Source organism: Drosophila mauritiana, chromosome 3R (genome assembly GCF_004382145.1).
Source record: "Drosophila mauritiana strain mau12 chromosome 3R, ASM438214v1, whole genome shotgun sequence".
NCBI classification, from domain to species: domain Eukaryota; kingdom Metazoa; phylum Arthropoda; class Insecta; order Diptera; family Drosophilidae; genus Drosophila; species Drosophila mauritiana.
The window spans coordinates 10,191,021-10,213,752 of record NC_046670.1 but is presented as its reverse complement, the minus strand read 5'-3'; the positions used below and the strand labels follow the sequence as shown (position 1 = coordinate 10,213,752).

At 44.0% G+C, this 22,732-nt stretch overlaps 2 protein-coding genes across 2 annotated transcripts; both read left to right on the top strand.

The window, feature by feature from the left end:
* Positions 1 to 13,496: 13,496 nt before the first annotated feature.
* On the top strand, positions 13,497 to 15,297 carry LOC117143628 (glucose transporter type 3-like). The gene is given in 2 exon segments (XM_033308403.1): positions 13,497 to 13,673; positions 13,675 to 15,297. Coding segments are annotated over 2 exon segments (1,521 nt in total). The 5' UTR covers positions 13,497 to 13,524; the 3' UTR covers positions 15,047 to 15,297.
* Positions 15,298 to 15,453: 156 nt separating this feature from the next.
* On the top strand, positions 15,454 to 17,171 carry LOC117143495 (glucose transporter type 3). The gene has a single exon (XM_033308211.1). It carries the CDS (start codon positions 15,482 to 15,484, stop codon positions 17,003 to 17,005), a length of 1,524 nt encoding a protein of 507 aa, XP_033164102.1. The 5' UTR covers positions 15,454 to 15,481; the 3' UTR covers positions 17,006 to 17,171.
* The last annotated feature ends 5,561 nt before the right edge of the window (positions 17,172 to 22,732 follow it).

Here is a 22,732-nt window from a genome sequence, read left to right as displayed (position 1 = left end):
AAAATGCAAGACCCAATTCCAGCAAAATTAAAAACTGAACCAGAAAAACCTTTTAAGGAAGGCACAGAATGTAGCCCGATCGTTGTGAGTTGTTTTCCGTCAAAAATATAAATATTATAACTATTCGACGTTTACCGTGTTTGGGGAGTGTTTTTGTTTGATGCCAAAAATTAATTTCTATTTACTTTTCATTTTTTTCTCTCCGTGTGCTGACCAAACGGCGCAACCAACTCCATTACATGAATACGAAAAAAATATACCTACATATAAATAAAAATATATGTATACATGCTGTTGTAGGCTGTTGTTGTTACAAGATTTAATTTCGTAAAAAAGTTACTCACGAAATTTACGAGGAGTACATGGCGTGTGGTTGCCGACTTTTCCGCTGGTGTGGTTGTGAGTTCGCATAAAGTGTTGCCGCCGAGATTTATGCGTCATGAATAAACCCCAGGGGGGTGGTGGTGGCCAAGGAACAGCTCCAACAATACCGCCAACACCAACAACAACAATGTCGCCACAGACTGGCCCACCACAACTTTGGCAAAAAAAAGTTTCTCCGCTCCTCGGGGCAACTCAAATGTTCCCAATAAATGAATTCCGTTTACATAAGGAAATACTTTGGGCCTGAAACAAAAGCAAATATCGATTAACTCATACATTTATTTATTAGAAGGCAAATAAATAAACGCCTTAACTTGTTTTAAGTTGATTGAAATAGAAATCCGTTGGGGGCTACTTTCAAACAGAGTTTTTCTTAGAAGCTGACTTTTGAAATATTCATAAGTTTTTTAATGGTGAGAACTGAGCTGTAAGGTATCCTTTCATGGCATGTCTATGTATAAATATACATTAGTAGATCCAGTTATTGTTTACAAAATAAATAAAGTAAAGCGTAAGTCAATCGATTGGAAATAAGTGCAGTTGATACTTAGCCAAAGATTTATACACGAGATCCCTTAATTTTCCGTACTTCATCTAGAGCATCGAACGATCAAATATTTGCAACACGTTTTGCGAATGGTCCAAGCCGAGTACTCCGGTAATTGAAGAGAGGCCTTAAGATGGAGAAACAATTGTATGTGGGGCAAGCAATTTATTGGCCTGGCTAAATCAAAAGGATCTGGGGATTGGCCCGGACTCTAGGGCTTGGCCTGGACCGACTCGCTGGCAATAATCCAGTAGAACGCCATAAAAGCTGTTTATGGTTTCGCGCTCCTTGTGCGCCATAAATCGAGCAGGAAAAGGAGGAGACGCCCTGGTTGCCAAGCTCTGGAGCTGAGATTCTGAACATAGTCCTCTGGTTCCGACTCGATTCTGTTTCTGGGCCAGCAAGCAAGGAGCAAGGAGCTAGTGGCCGTGGGCTGCCAAGACAGGCGTATATAATTTAGTTATAAAAATAACTGCAACAGCGCTGTAAGATGAGATCGCCTGTAATGGCCGGATCCCCAGGTTTTGGCTAGAAATCGCCCCGGGCTCCGACATGGAGCGGCGTCGTAGTAAATTAAAAATAAATGAAGTGCGTGCTTTCCATTTTCGCTCCTATCGCGCTGCACTGCACTGTGTCCGCGTCGTGGAAAAATTTCGATTAAATTATTTATCAGACTCTTTGCATCGCCGCATACGCGATTTATGCGCGGTAGCAAAAATGCGATTCGGATTCGATTTTTCAGCTGCAGCGGCTGCCGTGCGAGTAAAAGCCAATTAAATATTTTTATCAGTAAATTGCAATGCGGATGAGTAATTTTATTATTTATGGTCTTTTCGACGCAAAAAAATAAAGGGCGAAAAATAACTGAAATTAAAACCAAAGTGGAGTTTCAATTTTCCAGACCCACATGCTGCACAGAAAAAAGGGCAAATAGCAGGATTAAATAATTTCAAATTAAAAACGTAGGTATATATATAAAATATTTCTCAAGTGTGTCGCTATGTTAAAAACGAAAAAAAAAAAAAATAAGGAATACAACAAGATCCTACAATAACAACATAAATTGATTGTTTGAAAATTTCCATCTTGTTTTTGTGTTATTTCTTGTTATTTTCTGCCTGTGTGAAATGTTTGATGCGCCATTCATAAATAATCCTTGACACAATTGCAGGAGCGAAACGAGGGATGTGGGGGATTCGAGCCAGCCATGAGTGTTAAATAAATTCTGTCAGACAAATTAAAAACGCAAATGTTCCGCCACCTCTCGTTCCATTTGGATATCCATTTCCATTTTGCATTTCCTTCCCGTGCAGCTGATGCTTTAGCCTCCTTAATATCCGTCTGGGCGACTATTATTAGAAACATTTTGCAGATATTTATGCGGCGCGTGACGCGTTGTCTCCCCCTAGTGGCGGCCTCTTCTGGATCCCCCCAGACACAGAAAAAATCGCCACCCATGCCCATGGCGTCCGTGTTCCCATTTGCATAATCGCTTTCGATTCCTCGCACGGCCCGCGCCTTAAATGAGTTATTTGCGAGGGGGTCGCCAGTCGCCCGCCATTCCGCCCGCCATTGCCGATTCGATTAGTGAATCAATAAGGATCTGCTCTGCATTCTAATGCGATTTATGGTCGAACGGATCCCAGAACCTGGGCAGATTGTCGCATAATTTTATTCCAATTCTGATTCGTTTTTTATTTCGCTGAATGGGAATAAAAGAATTTAAAATTGGGAAACTAAGGGAGCGACGGAAGTGTTATGGGATTGGTAATTTATCCGAAATCAGAGTGAAATATTGCAGGACCATGGTAAATGATACGGCCATTTTTAGCTTTAAGTAGTTGTGCCTTATTTTTCCTGGAAATCGGTGGAAAAGAAAACAATAATAATTGAGGGGTAAGAACGGGCCCAACTTTGCGATATTTTAGGTGTAGATCTCTACTTCTTAAATTGATTTCGCAGATAATAATAGATCAGACATAGTAACCGGCCACCTTACTTCCAAAGCTAACTCAAAGATACAAATGTATGTACTTATGCAATTCTAGTTGCGATTGCAATAGCTTGAGGCATTACTGCCAACTGTTATTACTTATGAGCACACGATGATTGCATCTAAAAGTGCAACTGATGCTATCTGATTACTAATTTGCAAGTACTATTGCACAGATTCAGCTTATAATTAAGTGTGGATGATGTGGTAAGATTGCTAATAATTGACTGATAAAACAGATGGAGTAATACAGGCCATTTTCTTGTTTCAGCCCATGAATCTAAATATATATATGTTTTTAAATTCAAATCAAACTGAATATTTTCAAGAACACATGTTAAAGCTCGTTATTAAAACGCCTCATCCAAATGAATATTAAGATGCTGATGTTTTCCATTGTTAAGCCAGGCAGAAATGTCGTTTCGCCTCTGAGATAAATATTCATTACATTATTTTTAAGGCCAACTCCCACACGGAGAGATGACAATCCAGAAACGAATGCCCGGCGCATCGGCACAGCGGATATTTAATTAAAACATTTTCGAGCTGATGGCGGATGGTGGTGAATTTACGACGCCTTTGAGGCGGGATCATCTGCGGATCGGTTGCCGGATTGAAGCTGGCTGAAAAACGAGCTGCGTTACAATTTTGCTGATTGCGCACAATTGCAGGAGATACAGATGCGATTTACATGCAGGCATACGGAAAAACAACAATAGCAATCAGAGGAGCCTCGCGAATTTATAGTTCACTCGCAGCGCAAAGCCAAAGTTCATAAAGTTTCATCAGACTAAGGCATAAAGGCAGAAAGGGTTTTAGGCCGGGTCCACACAAGGCGCATGAATATCGGAAAGTCGGAAAGACGACGGCGGCGAAGATGGCGAAAAATATATTTCGCAGAGAGCTCCTTAAAATATGCAAATGAAGAAATAAATTTGCATCCCTTTTTGAGCTCATCACACACTCGCACACCGATGCAGCATTTGCGTTTCTATGTGTGCTGCAATCAGTTTATACACAGAAAAAAAATGTTTGTTTCGGTTCCTATAAGTTGCTTATGATATTGTAACACTTACAGCTTAAACATGCTGCTACTTATTGTAAAAATTAAGAAAAGAGAATATGCTTTCAACTTTATTTTATATAAACATTTGTTATGCCCATGAAGAAAATTTGGAAAAACACCTTAATCAGAAGTATCGGAAGATGTATATAGATTTTATAGGGCAGACATAGGTTTCTTCTGATATGGTATATTCGGAACGCTGTGATTATTTTCGTGCTTTTTTCACTCTGCACAAATACATTTCGTGGAAGGAGCTCGGACTCACGTCTCGGGCATAAATAGCACTAGCATATTCAAAGCCTCCAGAGGCTGTCGTGCTCGCCGCAGAGTCAAAAGATTAAGACACAAAATTCTTTATATGCTAAAGCGCAAATAACATTAAATTAAGCAACTTTTTGTGCTCTCCCCAGAGGAGCAGCTCCTCTGTCCGCCTGCGAGGCTGTGGACGTGGATGAGCATGGAGATGACGATGGAGGGGCAGGCGGCGAAGCTGGGAGCCTGGAGTCGAGCCAAGGCTAAAGTTTCTTGCGGTTAACGGCAATTTATGCATTTCGGGTTTTAATTCTAAAATTGTGACTCACAACAGGCGGAGGCACTTCTTCTGCGGACCGGAGTGTGCTCACCTAATGGCTTTGGCTTTGTTCCGGACCGGCATATACCATTTCATACGTGTAGCAATTACGGCATTCGAGTTTAAAACTTTTACTTTGCCTGCAGAATGGGCAATTGGATGAGCAAAACTTGAGCTCACTTTACACGTATGCAGATTGCGGTTGCTGCAGGAAGAGGACCATTTTCAAATCCTATTTTTCCGGCTGAGGTTAAGAAACACCAGAGGATTAAATCGTAGCTGGCTCCGTGGAATCGAGCATTATCAAACTTCTCCAATACTGAAGCACCGGAATACTTAAAATATAATACTGAAATTATGAAAAGCAAATAATTGTATTGTAATTTAATGAGTACATGGATATTGTAGCACACCACAACACCCCTTGCAGGCCAGTTTATTTGATTTTCCCCCTACAATTTAATGAATCTCTAACTTACGACTGATTGGTTTGCACTCACCTAACCGATTACCTAACCTATTTACCAGCCGATTTCAGTCCGTTTAGTAATGCCGATATTCATTACGTCATTGAACTGCTGACGAGGCACATTGCGGTGCAATAGCAGCTCATTAAATGGCTGAAACCTCGCGGGGAACACCGGCAATTCACTTAAGAGGAACAGAAACAATGGAGCATCTCCGCCGCCAACTCTCGACAGGCCATAAATGGCAGCTAAGCAGCAGAGTTATGGCCATCGAGGCTGCCTCCAATTTGCCACCAAGGATGCGAAAGGCCATTAATGGAAACATGTGCAGTGTCCGGGTCGATGTTGGGATGCTGCAGTGGGATCCATGTTTTGGAGTGCACAGAAAAAAATTACAGATGAAACTATAAAATTGTTTGTGTTACTAGTAGTTGGAAGATTTGGGGTAATAAAATATTTTATTGTTATTTTCTCATCAGTCTTGCAATTACGACAAAGCCCAAACTGATCATAACCACAACTATTTTTCGCTGTGTGACCATTCCAGTTCCCAAATGGCGTGTTGATGCGCTGCCAAATTGGCCGGCGACTGTAGAATGCGTGTGAGACGGTCCGAGTTGCATTAAATCATGCATTAACCATGAGCCTGGAACCCGCTTTCTGCTGCTCAAGACCAATTTGGCAGCAATCCTTTGTTGCCGCAGTGCAGACAATGTTTTAAACATCGTCTGGTTGGAATGAATTTTTATTGGCCAGCAGGTTTTCTCTGGCATTTGTCAGGGAATCATGAATTTTGCTCTGTCGGTGGGTGGAAGTATCATATCTGCCATCCCGATAATAACTTAATATGAGTTTTTAATCCTGGTCTGTCGTCCTGCACACGGCGACAACCCCAAATCCACTCTGATGATTAAAAATGATAAAATTGTTTAGTGCCGCTGGCAATGGGTCTCACGGGTGCCCTAAGCTGCTATACACACATTATAAAATGGTCGCCGGGATCAGCGAAAAGGGAAAGGACGTGTGTCTGATTACGGACCCAGTTGTCCTTTCGTCCGTCCATTTCGTTCTTTGGTCCTTGGTCCTTGGCCCATACCCAGCCGCATCCGTAAGCAAACAGGAAAATGTCAAAATTTAAGCTCACCAGTAGCCATGAATGCTTAATTGTGTCGCATGTTTCTGGTGCTGGTGGTCCAGGAGTGGGTTCAGTGGCTCGGTGGAGCGTAATTAAAGCCGGCTTACGGTGGCCATATATGACTTGATGGTCTGCTGAAAAAGGGTTCAATTCGCAGGGTTGCGTGCCGGCGCTTTATCAACCTGATTTGCGAGATTGGATTTCAACCTCGCCAGCCCGTGGCTTATGTGGCATTATTGCGGTCTTAGCGGTCCTGTGGTTGTCCTCTGAACAAATACATATTTCAACAGAGTTTAACAAATTAATTCAGCAAAGTTTCGCAACTTTGCACGATTTGGCCCGGCTCCAGAAACGGAAAAGAGGCGGTTTCTGACCGAAGAGGATGGGACACTTGGCCAAATATCATTTTCTTGGCCAAGTTTCCGCCATCAATTTACATGTCCAGAGCAAGAGGTCACTTAAAATTAACGAAATTGGCAAAGAAATTGGGAAACTTTTCCCTGGATAAAATAATTTGCCATTAAAGTCATTACCATTTAAAAAAATTTATTGCTTAGCGATACAAATTTAATTATACATACCTACTGAGATAGTGTTAATGGATTATAGTATTCAAAATTATTAATAAAACCTCTTTTGGGAGCTCAGTTTCTGAGCACATTAATTAGCCGTAACCGTTAAAGCTCAACTGGATGCCTTAAAGCCTAACCCTCCGATGACTCCATCTCTGCGCCAGTTCACATTCCCCGTCTATCGATCTCTGCCCTCCTGAAATCCCAGTTCCGAATCCTTTAGTTCGCCGGCAGCAACGAAATGACTAACGGCAGGCCAAAAATAAAAGGAGCCCGTTTCGTGATTCGTCTGCGTTAATCAACTGGCGGGAAAGGTGAGCCCGGTGCTGTTAACCGTATGGGAACAAAAAGCCGAAAACAAGAGGTGGAGAAATGGGAATGCGAAACCAAACACGAAAGTTGACATCACGGAGTAACGAATATGTATGTATGTGCTTTTGGCCTTTTGTTTCGCCGCAGAAGTTTATTTCGAACTTTTCCCAGGCAGCGGCATGCGAGAAATGCGGTCGGTCTCCCTTTTGCCTTAATGGCCCAAAAGGACAAAACGTGTTTTTAATTACTCGTACTACGGAGCCCCCTTCGCTATTTACGGGCGACATTATCCGTTGTAAACTTGCCTTTTAGCCGGAAAAAGTTTTCCCGAACTCGGAAAACTGTGGAATTTCTGGTTGCACTTGCCAATGGCTGGGAATCGCAAACAGTTTCGAAGCGTTCAATGGCGCATTAAAAGTCGATTGCCTCTGCCCTATTCCCTCTGACCCTGGATTTTGCTCGCGCCGATTGGACGACCTCCTTCGTAGCCATAAATTCAATTTCCGCGCCATGAATTCCAATTCCATTAATTCCACTAAATTGACCCGCGCGCCATCTAGCGGCATGTGGACGCACTGCGGCGCGATGGGGCGGGCCACGCCCTCCTTAGCCCGGCGAACCCCTTCACTTTCCGGCCAGACCGCGAAACCTGCCTATCTGCCATGGCCAGGAAAACCTGTTTTCGGTTCGGGAGCGAAGTTCCTGTTGAAACGGGTTAGGGGCCCCAAATTCTAGCTAAAATCACAAAAATGAAATCATAAAAAAGCCTTTTTTTAGTTCTTTATTTTATCTTTATTTCTATACATTTTTATATTAAAACAATATATTCGTATTTGAGAACTCTGATCTTCTGTCTGATTAGTGAATAAATAGTTAAAGCCATCTCATTAACAAAGACAATATACATAAATGTCTGCTTCCTCAGTTTCCTGAAATGAGTCAAATTTGGAAAATTACAATATGGTCAATGAATAATTAACAAATTATTTATATAAGAAAAAAAGTGTGATACATAAGATCCTTCAATTACTGATTCGATTATCTAAAACATGTTATTTTTTACAAAAAATAAAAAGTTATCCCAGGACTTGACTTAAAAATTTAATTAAATTGATAGAATTGTACAAGTTCAACTGGTGGAACCAAAAATACCCTCACTGTCCTTGAGCGGATACAACGGCAAATCATGGAGATGCTCTCCCCAAACACTTCGCTTTGGCCATAACAATTACAGCCATAACATAAATTGCCGCAGCACCCAAACACAATTAAAATAACTGTCCTTGTATTGGCATTAAATGTCAATTTAAGCGAGTGCGTGTCATTCACGGCCTGTCCTGCCCATCATCCCCCTCCAATCGCCTGTGTTGACATTGAAAGTTAGGATCGAAGTCAGTCGACGCCTGGCAATCGCACTTCCGTTTCACTCTGCGCTGCACTGAATAAATGTTTTCACAGGACGCCAACGGGAATTCGGGAGTTTTAGCCGCACATTCAATAGATTTTCATCACTTGCACTGCGGCAAATTAAACAAACATCCCCCAGCTGAGCCCGGATTTTTCCGGGGTGGCTGCTGCCACCATGGACCGCCATGTTGGCATCGATTTTCCATGCTGCTCCGTGGAGTCTCTGGCATGGCGAACAGGATTTCCTCTTCTGCCCCGCCGGCCGTGTAGATACAGATACGAATGCTGTAAGGCAGCCTCCTGCGGCGGCCACCCATTCAGTTTCATTCAGCTGCACACTCGATCAACCAGCTAGTTTGGAAAAGCCACAGTCTGGGGAAAGAAAATATGAATATGCCAGATGGACTTTGTTTTGACTATTCAGAAATGTGTATGTTTATATGGTTGAACCTTTTTGTGATCACATTGATTGACACTTGAATGCTTTAAATTATATATTAGTAGTGTGCAGTTACATAAATATTTTAAATAGTCCATTTCTAATCGAATAACCTATTATTATGAACGACGCAGTATACACTACATGTATGCTCATCACTCTATTGAAATCGACAGCAAAGCTCCACAATGCCTACACAGCGACTTCCTGTGCGACTCTAACGAACAAACACCCCTTTTCGATCTGAGGTCCTGGCGAGGGATCATGAATCAGACGAGTGGCCATAATTCAGCTGGCAGATAAAGCTATTACCGCCATGCCGGATAAGTGCGCAGTCGGCGCAGAACGCTAGCGCTCCAAGCGGCGCTGTCCCCGTTAGATTAGAATTTAAATCCGGTGGCAGGGCAAAACCACCCACCAATCCACCCACCAAGCACTCACCACCCAGCCAGCAACCCTGCTCTCGCACAAGAGCGAGTACAAAGGACGCGACTCGCTAGGCCATTAAGGATATCACCCCGAATGGCCGGGAACTCCGGTTTCAGCCGTGCTGGATGGGGCATCGTTCCAGGCGGGTGGTTGGCCCATGGTGCTCCTTGTGCTCCCCGTTTCCTGGACAGCGCAGCTTAATACAAACATTGAATAAATCTCATTGCGGCGTTTATTTTAATTTCTACGTAAACATAAACTACGAGCGCCAAGGGAGCGGTCGTCCTTTTCGCGAGATGGTGATTTCACGCAGCAGGATACACAGACAGGACACCGGGACACCAGCTCGTTCTGCGGAATTTATGCCATTATATATTCCAATATACCGAGCATTTATAATTTCTCATTTTAATACGTTCGAGTTAAGCTTTTAATTAAACGCTTATATGGAGTACATTGAAATTTATTTTGAATCAAGACCTTAAAAAAAATTATTTTCAGATTGTAAGCAAATTTGAAAATATTAAATTTCAGATAAATTAATATTTATTAAAATATTCTTAATATTGAATTGATATTTAACTCAATAGCTCTTGAAAAATGTAAGAAAATTCGATAGGTAATTATCCCGAAAATATGTATTTCTTTATATGAAAAGATTATTCATGAGATTAAGTCTAGTAATTTAAGATGCCATCTACGAATCCATTCCCGATACATATTTCATTTGACTGCTGACTTTGCCTTTTAGGAATTTGTTTGGTACATTTGCATGCATAATGACCAATTAATATTTACCAACTCGGTGTTTGCGACTGGGACACCGACACCCCGGGCACGTTCGATAACCTTTTCGTACCCAATTGCAATGTTACCCTAATGAACTGCCGCCACTCGAGGCCAAAAGATAGGTCCGTGGCACGGAAAAGGGGCGGTTGGCTGAAATCAGCAACTTAATGTTGCATTTTATCGCCAAGACGCTCTGGTTCCCTCACCTTATCGCATCCAAGGCAGATGAGGCCGGAGCCGAGTTCCTCCCCTCTTCGGTGGTGGGAAGATGGGAAAATGGGAACGAATTCGGCAGCATGTTTGTATAAATTTTTTATAGGTAATACACTTAAGGAAACGACACTTAGAGTCATCATTACAAGCGCTTCGGCTGCAATAACAGGCCATCTTGCACATAGTTTTCGCAATTTACTTGATCCCCGGCGTGCGTCCTGGATCTATGGAGGGGTGGCCGGAACTGCTCCTGGTAACTGCTGGCCTCAAGTGCCCGAGCCAGTCGATTAGCCGTTTTAGGCAAACTTCGGGCCGCAAGCGATGGCGTTTTCATCATCCGCTATTGGCCATTAAGGACACCGGTGGCAGGTTATGAGCTTGGTACAAAATATGCCAGAGTTTTAATCTTAAAGAGGGGGCCCGTTTAAGTTCCTCCTTGATATATTTTCCAGACAAAGATGTCCAGACGGCGAATCCACGCTCTACGCCCCGGTGATTCCGAATCGCCTCTAATAATGCAATTGATTCTTGATTTGCACTCTCCATTTCGAAATTGGCCGCCGGGACAGAGGGGAATTGGGAAAGAGGGCAGACGAACCGTCGCGAGGGCAACGTGCACATTCCATAAATCCCCGCTTCATTTTCGCTACATTAAACGTCAAAATATGAACCCATTTGTGAAACATTTTTGCCGCTGCCGAGCGTCCACAATGCCAGTAGTCCATGTCCATTATAACTACAAAAACAAGGGCGACGGCAGCAGCAACAACAGGCGACGCCCTCGCCGGCAGAGCGATATTACGGCAATAACGAGACGGACAAAAGGAAAACTAGAAAACGCGGTAAGGTCCGCGGAAGGAAAAGCCATCCTCGATGGTCGACCTCTGAGTGGGCTTTTTCTGAAATCAAACAAACGCATATCGGACATAAGAGTAACCGGTGCTAGCTTTGTTCTTTAAAACTTTTTAAAGATAGGCAAACTCGAGAAAAGCTTGTGATTGGGCAGATCGGGCGAATATGCTAAGAGGAGGCGGCTGTAGTACAAGCAATTTCATCTTCTTATTCATGAATTTCCGGCGGAACGAGTCCGCTGAGTGTCATTCCCGCCGTTGTCCTCAATCGGAAAGAGGGGCGCAATCGAAATCGAGTCGATGAGATGCGCACGTTCCACAAAAAAGCAACAATGGCATCTCATATGAGGCATGCAGCAAGCCAGTCTCCGGGGCTTTGACTCCCGCTGCAATTACGAGTATTTTTTAACTGCTTATTGCGTTTTCGTCCTTCCCATCCAAACCCCCAGCACGGGCAGCCATTGGGGTCCGGATATGAGTGCCAGCAACAAGCAAACAAGGACCAACAACTGAATTTCATTCGATTTCAATGCGAAAGGGGATCTCGAGAGCTCGCCAATAAAAATTAACGATACACGCATACCCAGTTCACGAAATGTTGGCCTTTATATAAAGTATCTTATTTTTTCTTTTTTTTTTTTTGCCTTGGTGGTTGGTTCGAAATTTCAATTTCGTTGAAAACTGAATTGCGCTGTCAAGAGGTTTCCACACTCCTACTTTTTTAGGTGAATGCTTAAAATGAAAAAGCATATAGCTTTAAGTTTTTACAGATAGCTTACGTTCAAGTTTCTTAAGAACTATAACATACTTTTTAATAATTCACCAATATTCTAAGTTACTCTAAAGACTCTGTGCACACACATAGCTTTATGATCCTATTACCCAAACCATATAAGCATGTCTTTTTCAACGACATCACCACCCGAAATCACAACATCATTAAAAATCGCTGCTTCACTTTTCTCAATTAGCCGCTGTAGTATCGTAAGTCTGAGACTAAAATCTAATTTAGTTCGATGGGAAATGTTCCATAAGGCGAAGGAAACTTGCTTCCCCATGATTTTTTCGCACACCAAAGAAACCTTGCACCCGAAGGAGGTCATAACAATATTTTCACGTTTTTCCCAAGTCCGGGAATGGGTTTTTGAAATTTATTTCGGGTTCCGGGTGGAGAGAAGGGAGCCATCCAATCCGAAATGCGGCCTCGTGGTGAGGGCAACCAACAGGCGAGTGCCATTATTTTGATACTCAGGGCTATTAACGTTAATTTTCGTTAGTTACGTAATACGTATTCGAAAGCACCTTACACCCACACCCACACACAAATACCAGGCCATATACATATATATCGAGTTCCATTACGGAAAATCCGCTTCCCGCTTTCCACTTTTTCCACTTGGGGCAAGGCAAGCATCCACCATGCGTGCACATGCGATGTGTGGAACAGCTTAACCCCACACCGCCCCAGTGTGCCCCCAGAATCCTCATCCCCATCCTCATCCCCGCCACCTGCTCCTCTGCTTTTCCTGCCATTTCCCGGGTGTCTCAGTTTGTCCGGAGGCCGATGGCATTAAGGAGATTTACGAGTACATGATTTTGCATGTTCGGTGCCCCCGATGCCATTTAGATTCGCTTAGGTACATTTTCATCCTGGCACCCACACACGATCCCCGCTTCATATACGTATACGAACGGGTACGTGTGTGTATCATATTTGCGTACGCATTTAATGGCCCATTAGTGCTATCAAATACGCATAAATATCTGCACTTTGCCAGAAGTACACCCGGACAGATACCCGTGCAAATTCAAAACACAGCATCGGATGCGAGTTCGGAATAAATACCCACCCACCCAAAGTCCGGTTGTACCTGTGCCCATGGGTCGGGAGCGAACAAATATTTGCAGATGCCAGTTTATGGACGACTCGATGTCCCTTTTCAGCTTAGTTGGGCGGTACGAGGATTTGGAAATGCAATATTGTAAATTGCTTGCCCACAATCCCCTCATTGCTTTGGGCTTTATACTGGGATATTTTTGCTGGGAATATCATAATGAGACGTATAATTACTGGGCGTGCTTTCAGGTTAACCAAATGTTTGGAAAGTGCTCTTAAGCCCATTTTGCACATTCAAGGCATATTTCGCACATATATTACCCGGCCTAAAATGATCGTGTTCAACATTTTATTTTAACTCCTTAAGTCATTGATAAACGACTAAAATTTACTATTAACAAATTGCGAAGAATCAATTTAGGACAATTTTACACCGTAGTAGCCCAAACGAAATTTTCCTTAAATTTGGAAAATTGGATTCTAAAGTAGTTGTATTTTTATTTTTAATACAAATGAGGAAAGGGGGAAATCAAGATGCGGAGCCGGTCGATCCCCGCCAATCTTCGACGAAGGGTGGCGCTTGGTTTGCGAAGAGGCCGTCTGAACCGCCGCCAGGACATGTAGAGCCAGCTCCGGTCCGCCAAAAAATCAACAACGTGGGTCTACAAGGCAACCTTGTACAGCAACATAGGGTCCTTTTTCTTCGGCATAGCAGTGGGCTGGTCAGGAACTGCGGAGAGGTGTGTGATGGAGCAGCACTCCTACAGCTTTCAACCCACGTCGTTGCAATGGAGCGGAGTTTGCATATTGCTGACGCTCGGGGCGGCTCTCTGGTGTCTGCCGATGGGAATGATGGTGCGACTCTGGGGCTGCAGGCGTACCATCCTCATCCAGCTACTGCCGAATTTCCTGGGATGGTTCCTCACGGTCTTCGCCCGAAGTGTACCGATGCTCTATGCCGGTCGCTTTTTCCTTGGAATGTGCGGCGGAGCCCATTGCGTGGTGGTGCCCATCTACAACGCCGAGATCAGCACCATTAAAAAACGAGGAGCCATGGGCGTAGTATTCGAAGGGGCCTGCATTTGTGGGGTGATCTATAGCTTCACAATGTCCCTTTTCCTTGAACTGCGAACCATCAACTACGTGAATCTGGGCCTGATTGCACTGGGCCCTTTGCAGATTCTCATGCCGGAGTCGCCGGCGTACTATGTGGATCACGATAACATTCCAGAGGCGGAGGACTCTCTGAGATTTTTGCGTGGCCAGGATTATGATACCAGGAGGGAGATCGACCTTCTCACACGGGATCCCACAGAAAGTGAGCGGGAAGTGCGCCAAGGACCGCTGCTGGGCTTCAAGTACAAGAAAGTACGAAGAAGTCTGGCGCGATCCTTGGCGATTGCCTTGCTCCAAAAGCTGTGTGGTGCCCTGATCTTTATCTTCTATGGCCTTGATATGCTGGATTGCCTAAGGATTGGGCGAGAGTTTGCATTGATCTTATGTCTGGGAGTGGTTCCAGGTTTTTTGGCTTGCTTTTTTCTCGTAGATCGTTTGGGACGTCGACCGCTGCTGATCTTTTCCTCGGCCGGAATGTTTTTTGTGTCCATCTACCTTGGATTGTACTTTAAGGTATGGATGAAGATGGGCTTGACCGTCATGTCCTGGATTGCACTCTTCTGCATAGCTATTTTTGTGGGCTGTTACACCGCCGGAGTGGGTTCGCTCACATGGGTGCTCAATGCGGAGCTCCTTGTGAGGCCCATGCGACCATTGGGCTGCTCTATTGTTTGTGCCTTCAATTGGCTGACCGCCTTCTTCGTCATCTGCTGGTTTGGCAGCCACGGGGTCAAGTGCCAGCCTTACCTGTTCCTGCTGTTCGCCATCATCGCTTCGCTCATCCTCCTATTCTCGCTGATCTACATCCCGGAGACCAAGAAACTCTCCTCGGCCAAGATCCAACAAAGAATGGGCGGGTTCATGAACCGGCCGGCAGTGATCACATTCACATCCAGCAGCGACTCCTCGAACGCTTAGTGTTTGAGATATCAAGGAAATTGAAGTGATATTTGCAAATGGTCAAGAGGATTTGGAAATGCAATATTGTAAATTGCTCGCCCACAATCCCCTCATTGCTTTGGGCTTTATACTGGGATATTTTTGCTGGGAATATCATAATGAGACGTATAATTACTGGGCGTGCTTTCAGGTTAACCAAATGTTTGGAAAGTGCTCTTAAGCCCATTTTGCACATTCAAGGCATATTTCGCACATATATTACCCGGCCTAAAATGATCGTGTTCAACATTTTATTTTAACTCCTTAAGTCATTGATAAACGACTAAAATTTACTATTAACAAATTGCGAAGAATCAATTTAGGACAATTTTACACCGTAGTAGCCCAAACGAAATTTTCCTTAAATTTGGAAAATTGGATTCTAAAGTAGTTGTATTTTTATTTTTAATACAAATGAGGAAAGGGGGAAATCAAGATGCGGAGCCGGTCGATCCCCGCCAATCTTCGACGAAGGGTGGCGCTTGGTTTGCGAAGAGGCCGTCTGAACCGCCGCCAGGACATGTAGAGCCAGCTCCGGTCCGCCAAAAAATCAACAACGTGGGTCTCTACAAGGCAACCTTGTACAGCAACATAGGGTCCTTTTTCTTCGGCATAGCAGTGGGCTGGTCAGGAACTGCGGAGAGGTGTGTGATGGAGCAGCACTCCTACAGCTTTCAACCCACGTCGTTGCAATGGAGCGGAGTTTGCATATTGCTGACGCTCGGGGCGGCTCTCTGGTGTCTGCCGATGGGAATGATGGTGCGACTCTGGGGCTGCAGGCGTACCATCCTCATCCAGCTACTGCCGAATTTCCTGGGATGGTTCCTCACGGTCTTCGCCCGAAGTGTACCGATGCTCTATGCCGGTCGCTTTTTCCTTGGAATGTGCGGCGGAGCCCATTGCGTGGTGGTGCCCATCTACAACGCCGAGATCAGCACCATTAAAAAACGAGGAGCCATGGGCGTAGTATTCGAAGGGGCCTGCATTTGTGGGGTGATCTATAGCTTCACAATGTCCCTTTTCCTTGAACTGCGAACCATCAACTACGTGAATCTGGGCCTGATTGCACTGGGCCCTTTGCAGATTCTCATGCCGGAGTCGCCGGCGTACTATGTGGATCACGATAACATTCCAGAGGCGGAGGACTCTCTGAGATTTTTGCGTGGCCAGGATTATGATACCAGGAGGGAGATCGACCTTCTCACACGGGATCCCACAGAAAGTGAGCGGGAAGTGCGCCAAGGACCGCTGCTGGGCTTCAAGTACAAGAAAGTACGAAGAAGTCTGGCGCGATCCTTGGCGATTGCCTTGCTCCAAAAGCTGTGTGGTGCCCTGATCTTTATCTTCTATGGCCTTGATATGCTGGATTGCCTAAGGATTGGGCGAGAGTTTGCATTGATCTTATGTCTGGGAGTGGTTCCAGGTTTTTTGGCTTGCTTTTTTCTCGTAGATCGTTTGGGACGTCGACCGCTGCTGATCTTTTCCTCGGCCGGAATGTTTTTTGTGTCCATCTACCTTGGATTGTACTTTAAGGTATGGATGAAGATGGGCTTGACCGTCATGTCCTGGATTGCACTCTTCTGCATAGCTATTTTTGTGGGCTGTTACACCGCCGGAGTGGGTTCGCTCACATGGGTGCTCAATGCGGAGCTCCTTGTGAGGCCCATGCGACCATTGGGCTGCTCTATTGTTTGTGCCTTCAATTGGCTGACCGCCTTCTTCGTCATCTGCTGGTTTGGCAGCCACGGGGTCAAGTGCCAGCCTTACCTGTTCCTGCTGTTCGCCATCATCGCTTCGCTCATCCTCCTATTCTCGCTGATCTACATCCCGGAGACCAAGAAACTCTCCTCGGCCAAGATCCAACAAAGAATGGGCGGGTTCATGAACCGGCCGGCAGTGATCACATTCACATCCAGCAGCGACTCCTCGAACGCTTAGTGTTTGAGATATCAAGGAAATTGAAGTGATATTTGCAAATGGTCAAGAACTAAGTAATCAAAAAACATTAAATTAAATGTAATGGGTGAAACTGTGTAACCCAATGAGGGAAGCAATTTTGCTATTCGAGATGTATCGCTTCTAATAAAGATGAATGAGTGATATATTAGTAATATTAGCAAATTAATGAGAATATATATATATTTGCTGAACTTCGTGCCATATTTGTTACTACATTGTCTTAATCATTACTAAGCATTTACTTATTTATGCCACTTGTGTGGCGACATTTTCTGTTTTGTGCACTTTTCCTTGCGCGCGTAATTAAAAGTTATGTTTTACACTGTAAATTCATTGGCGGTGCTGGCACATTTATGAATTTATGCGCTGTGTGTGCTGAAAGCTGCGCCAAGGCGAACACAAACTGGGATCGGGTTCCACTGGCGTTCTGGTACGAGTATAAATATTAATTTGCATTTTGCCACATGATTTAGACGGCCATAAAGTCCAATTAATGAGCCACTGCAACTGGGTGCCTCATTGAGATAAATGGCAGAGAAGGGGCTGCGATGGCCGACATACTTCGTCTTGATCTGCGGCATTGGTATGGATGGTAAGTGGGCCGATTCGCAGTGGTACTCTGCGATCATCTCGATTTATCTATCCGCAATTAATTAAATTGAATTCAAATCGACCCGAATACCCCGCTCACCTGTCCACCGGATAAGTATTTACATTCCCACGAGCGGCGCATGCAAATCGGGGTTGACATTTTGCGGCAAAAATACGAGGCACCATAAAAATAGTTTACGACTTTTAATTACGGACACAGCGTGCGGTCGCCGGACAGAAAAAAATATAATGGCTGAGCCTTCTGGCCTTTGTCTTTCCCGGACTTCTTCCTGGCTTATTTATTGGGGTTTTAAGCCTCCATTTTGGTGGCTGGTCCTGGGTCTTTGTAAGTCCAATTCCCCTGAATTATATCTCAATTCATTCCCCTCAATAAATTTGATAAATTTCTCATTTTGCTTACCTGCCCGCTGGGATCTTCCGATCTCCGATCTCGGATCGCCATGCCGCCGAATCGTAAATTAGTGGAGGACTCCGCCATGTGCTCCCAGTCCCACAGGCTGATTAAAATGTTCAGCTCGGCCTGTCTTGGGTTTCTCGGCAGTTAATTATTCACAACCGGGGAACATTTAAATGTATAATTTCTTAAAGTGAAATGGAAAATTAATTATTCGAATGTGCGCTTCGAACAAAGGCAGTCCGAATTGAATTGTAATGAGCTGCATTCGCTAATTGAAATGACAGTTTAAGCTCGCATGTGTCAAATATTTGAAATTAAATCGAAATGCTTCCCATATTAAAGTTTAAAGTTTTTCTTCGGCCAAGTGAGGAATCAAAATATTTTCTCAATTACCAAGATTCTTTTTTTGAATTGTCAGGTATTGGTTATAGATCAGTGATCTATTTGCACCTTTTAAGTTATGCCATTTGAAGAACCGCTTTGGATTTGCACATACAATTGCTTATATGCGAATGTATAAATCAGCATCTGATAAACCCTGAAATACACTCAATTTGTGTGCGGACCAACTTCATTTCGCCCTGAGATGCTGGCCAAGTGGAAACCCCTGGAAGGGGGCCAAAGTAAAGAAAGAAGCCAACAAGAAGCTGCCACTAAGAAGCGCATGTGCATAACCGCCCATTTGCGTGGGTGCCGACTTTTCCTTGGCTGTGCTCCTGCGAAAAGGATGGCAAGATGGCCAAAACTCGCAGCCAACGAAGGTGAAACTGGAGTCGAAATCCACGAACGTGGCTCCAGCTCGACGGCAAAGGCAAGTCGTCGTATTGATTTTAGTGGCGCATTTACGCGCGATTATCGTTTAGTCGGCGATGCCCGAAGTATTACGAGAATTGTTATGGCCACCGAAATGGCTCCAAACGATGCTCCCAGCAATTGCCAAGAACGAGTCTGAGACTGAGACGATATCGTCATCGTCTTCGGCTTGTGGCCACCAAAGAAGCTGAACCAGGAGCTAGACAACAGCATTCTTGGCCAAGTTTGTGGATGGGAAAAAGCTCAGACTGGCAGCAAAATACTCATCTCAAATTTCTTTTGTTCAAAGTTGCCGTCGGGCGATGGCTAATTTCTTGTTGAACCACAAATATTTAAATGAAATGGGAGAACAGATTACAACTTGGGCTTAATTATGTGTTTTGCCAATCCATTTTCAGACATACGCTTAAGATAATGAGAGCATTTGTTGTAGTAAATTGGCATCAATGAACAATTCATACACCGACACACTTTTCGAGGAGATCCCAATTGATAAAAACTGCCGAAAAGGTTATGAAAATGTTCTAATCTCCAGATCCAATCGATCGAACCAACGCACATGGAAGCCTAATGATAAAGGACCCATGGGAAGAAAGGGGGAGAAACGCAGGCGCTCAAAAGGATGCATGAAAATTGCTTTCATATTTCAGGTGATAATGGTTTCCTTATGTGAATTTACAAAACATTAAAGCTCCTGGCGCTGTGCTGCTGCTGTGTACGGGGTATACATAATTTGGCCAAAAAGCAATTCACGTTAATGGTGCAAAATCCCAAAAGGATAAGGCGGCGAAAAAAGTGCACCCCCCTAGAAATCGCCCTTTTTTCGCCGATCCCAGCGAACGGAAATGGCGAAGGGACATCCGAAGATACGAGAACGATACGCGATTCGGGGGCGGGATTTGGGATTTGCGATATGGGAGGAAGGACCTCCAGCGCCCAGCCCCCAGCCCCAGCCTCCCGGCATGGCGACGCCAGCGCCTCGTTGTTTATTGTAATGGCCGTTGTACCGGCGCCGCAGGACGAAGGACCCGTTCCCATCCGGCTTTTTGGGAGCTGCGCTCCCTGCCAAGGATATACGAGGTCATAAACGAGATTAAGAACGCTGCTGGCAAGCGAAAAAAGAGCAACAAAAAAGAGCGGTTCCAAGCCAAGCTAGTGGAACCGGGCCAGGTACTTGCTCCTTGCTCCTCAGATTCGATTTTCTTGTATTGGTCTTGTGGGAAATGCCAAGAATAATTTCGTGCATCTTTTTACATCCTCCTCCCGCAGTCGTGTGTATTTTTTTTTATTCAGCCGAGACTCAAGGATTTTGACTTAACCTTCGAGACAGGACCTTCCTTTAGAGCTGCATCTCGTACCTGTTTGGTTTTTGCCGTTCCAAGTGCAAATTTCAAAGCTGGTGATAATAACCGTGAAATATGAAATCTACAAGTACTTCGTTCTCTTTTTATGCCCTGGCAATTAACCTTGGTCGAATTTTTACTGGCCGCATCCGTTGCGGTGGGTTAGTAAGTGCAAAAAAGTGAGCACCTTGCAAAAAGAATAAATGCATATTACAATGAATTGTCCTTGGTTTCACATTACCGATTTGAGTTCGGATTTTTTGGAACACAAGTGCTGTACTTTTCTGCGATTTTAGCCAACATATGACCTTCATCTCATAATTTATATTATATTAAATATTACATTTAAAAATGATTATGATTAATTAATAAGGAAGTTAAGTGCCAGAAAGTGTTTGTAATACCTATTCCAATCCAATGTCAAGACTTTGTCTCCTTTAAAGGAACTTTTTAATGGGTTCGCATGTTAGGGACAACATCCTGTTGCATACGAAGCGCCACAAGCTAAATCCTGCCTCTCAAATGTTTATCTTTCAATATGGAGCGTCGTTAAAATAAAGGCAAACGCGTTCTGAATTTCCAACCACTTGAAGACGCTGAAATTAGACAAGTCCCTCCCAGAGAAACTGTAACAGCTGCAAAAATTAAATGCAAATTAGAAAAACTCTCAAAAACGCAATAGCATTAGTCTCAGATGTGAGAAATGTGATATAGGAATGTACATATATCCAACCCACACCGTGGACTCAGATAGGACAAGTGCGCCTGTGTTTGCGAGCGGGCAAGTAATTTTTCTTGAGACACCCCAGCAGAAAAAGCAATTTAGTAAGCTGCTGGGCCGAGGTCGTGGATTGGGGAGGGGGAGCGGGCGAAAAGCCGCACAGGAGGGGAGGGGATATGGAAGAGCAAACCCAATTTCCTTCCCGGCCAAATGGAATCCGCTGGCTACGTGCGCCCCAAGAAGCGCGCGCGTCTTCCCAATAAATCTTCTTTACGAGCGCACACTCTGGCAACAATGGCCGTTCCACCACCCTCTGGCACACCAACCCACCGTCCGCACCACCCACTTGCTCGCCCACGGAAAATGAACCTAAGCAAACTATCCGAATGGCATCTCAGACCCTAAGACGATGCTGCTCCCGACAAGCTGCACAGGACAAAAAAAATTATTTTTTTGAAGAACTTCTTATATTTGATGCATTTTGATTTATAATATATACATTTTCTGTAACGGATTAGATTGCAAAAACAAATAAATTAATCTTAACTGAGACCCTTAATGTGATACAAAAGACTCTTAGCCTGAAGTCTTCAGTTGGCATTTAAAAAGTGTTATAGTGTTGGTAGTACATTTTCAATGAAGTGCTTATTTATTGAATCTTGTATAGTTTTTTGTCCGTGTAGAAACAGTTGGCTGCCAAGAAATGCGGCAAAAAGCAAACAATCGGCCAAGGCGAGGAAGGCGCCTTTAAGGGTGGGTTGCCATTCCTGCGATGGCAGCCAGCCATCTTCTCGTGCGCCATCGTGCCCCGGCACTCAGGAATTCCGCATAGCCACCCCGGGAAGTTTCCTGCCGCCTCGGAGTTGGCGGCAGCTGCCTCTGGATGCGAACGCACGAAATGGAAAAAAATGGCATTTAAGAAGAGCGAAACGAGAAAAATAAGGAGCTAAACGACTTTGGAAATTCCATTTGAGCAAACAACAGGCAGCTCCTCCCACGCAACCCCACCCCCTCCCGCAGAAAAGGAGGCTTCGAATCGGATCAAGTGGAACCGCTTCCAGGCTTTAAGTTGGTTACTTAAGTCCGATTCTTTACTGTCTTTTACAAAGTCAACCTTAAGATCCTTTTTCTAAATTCGTGTACAATAGTGAGGAGCAGTATTCTCATTTAGTTATTTTAATGTTAATGGTTTTCTATTTCCGATCATGAGGTCTCATTATTGTAGAATACCAGGTCTATGAGAAAACTCCAGCACCATTCATATGCGTATATATAAATATTAATACATATATCTGACAAATTCTATGCTTGCATCTGTGTGCGACAGAGCAAAGGAGCCGCAATAATGCAAATGGAAAGAGACCCGAGCCATCGGCATCCGATCCAATATTTGCGGCAATAAATAAGTTTAATGTACAAACTCCGTGCATGCAAGAGAATATTAAAAGTGAAAATTATATTCTGCCAGAAGCTGCTGCCAAGCACGCATATTCAAACCAATATCTCCGACCACCCACTGCCCGCCCACATGTGCGCTGCGCATTTGCATAAATATAATTACGGAGTGGAATATTTAAAATTGCGTACAGTTGGAAAAATGTTCGTGCGCAAATTGAAAATTTGAGTCTGCAGCCGATTAAAAGTCGGAAAGTAGAGTGCACTAAAGTTCAAAAATTGATTCAAGATTCTATATTCCCGATTTAAATGCTATTGTTTTATATATGATCTGCCTATTATAGCTATTCCACTGTATTAAAAGGAATATTTAAAAAAAAATATCTTAAATATATTTTTTAAGGGCGGCGCAGCTCGTTTTTATG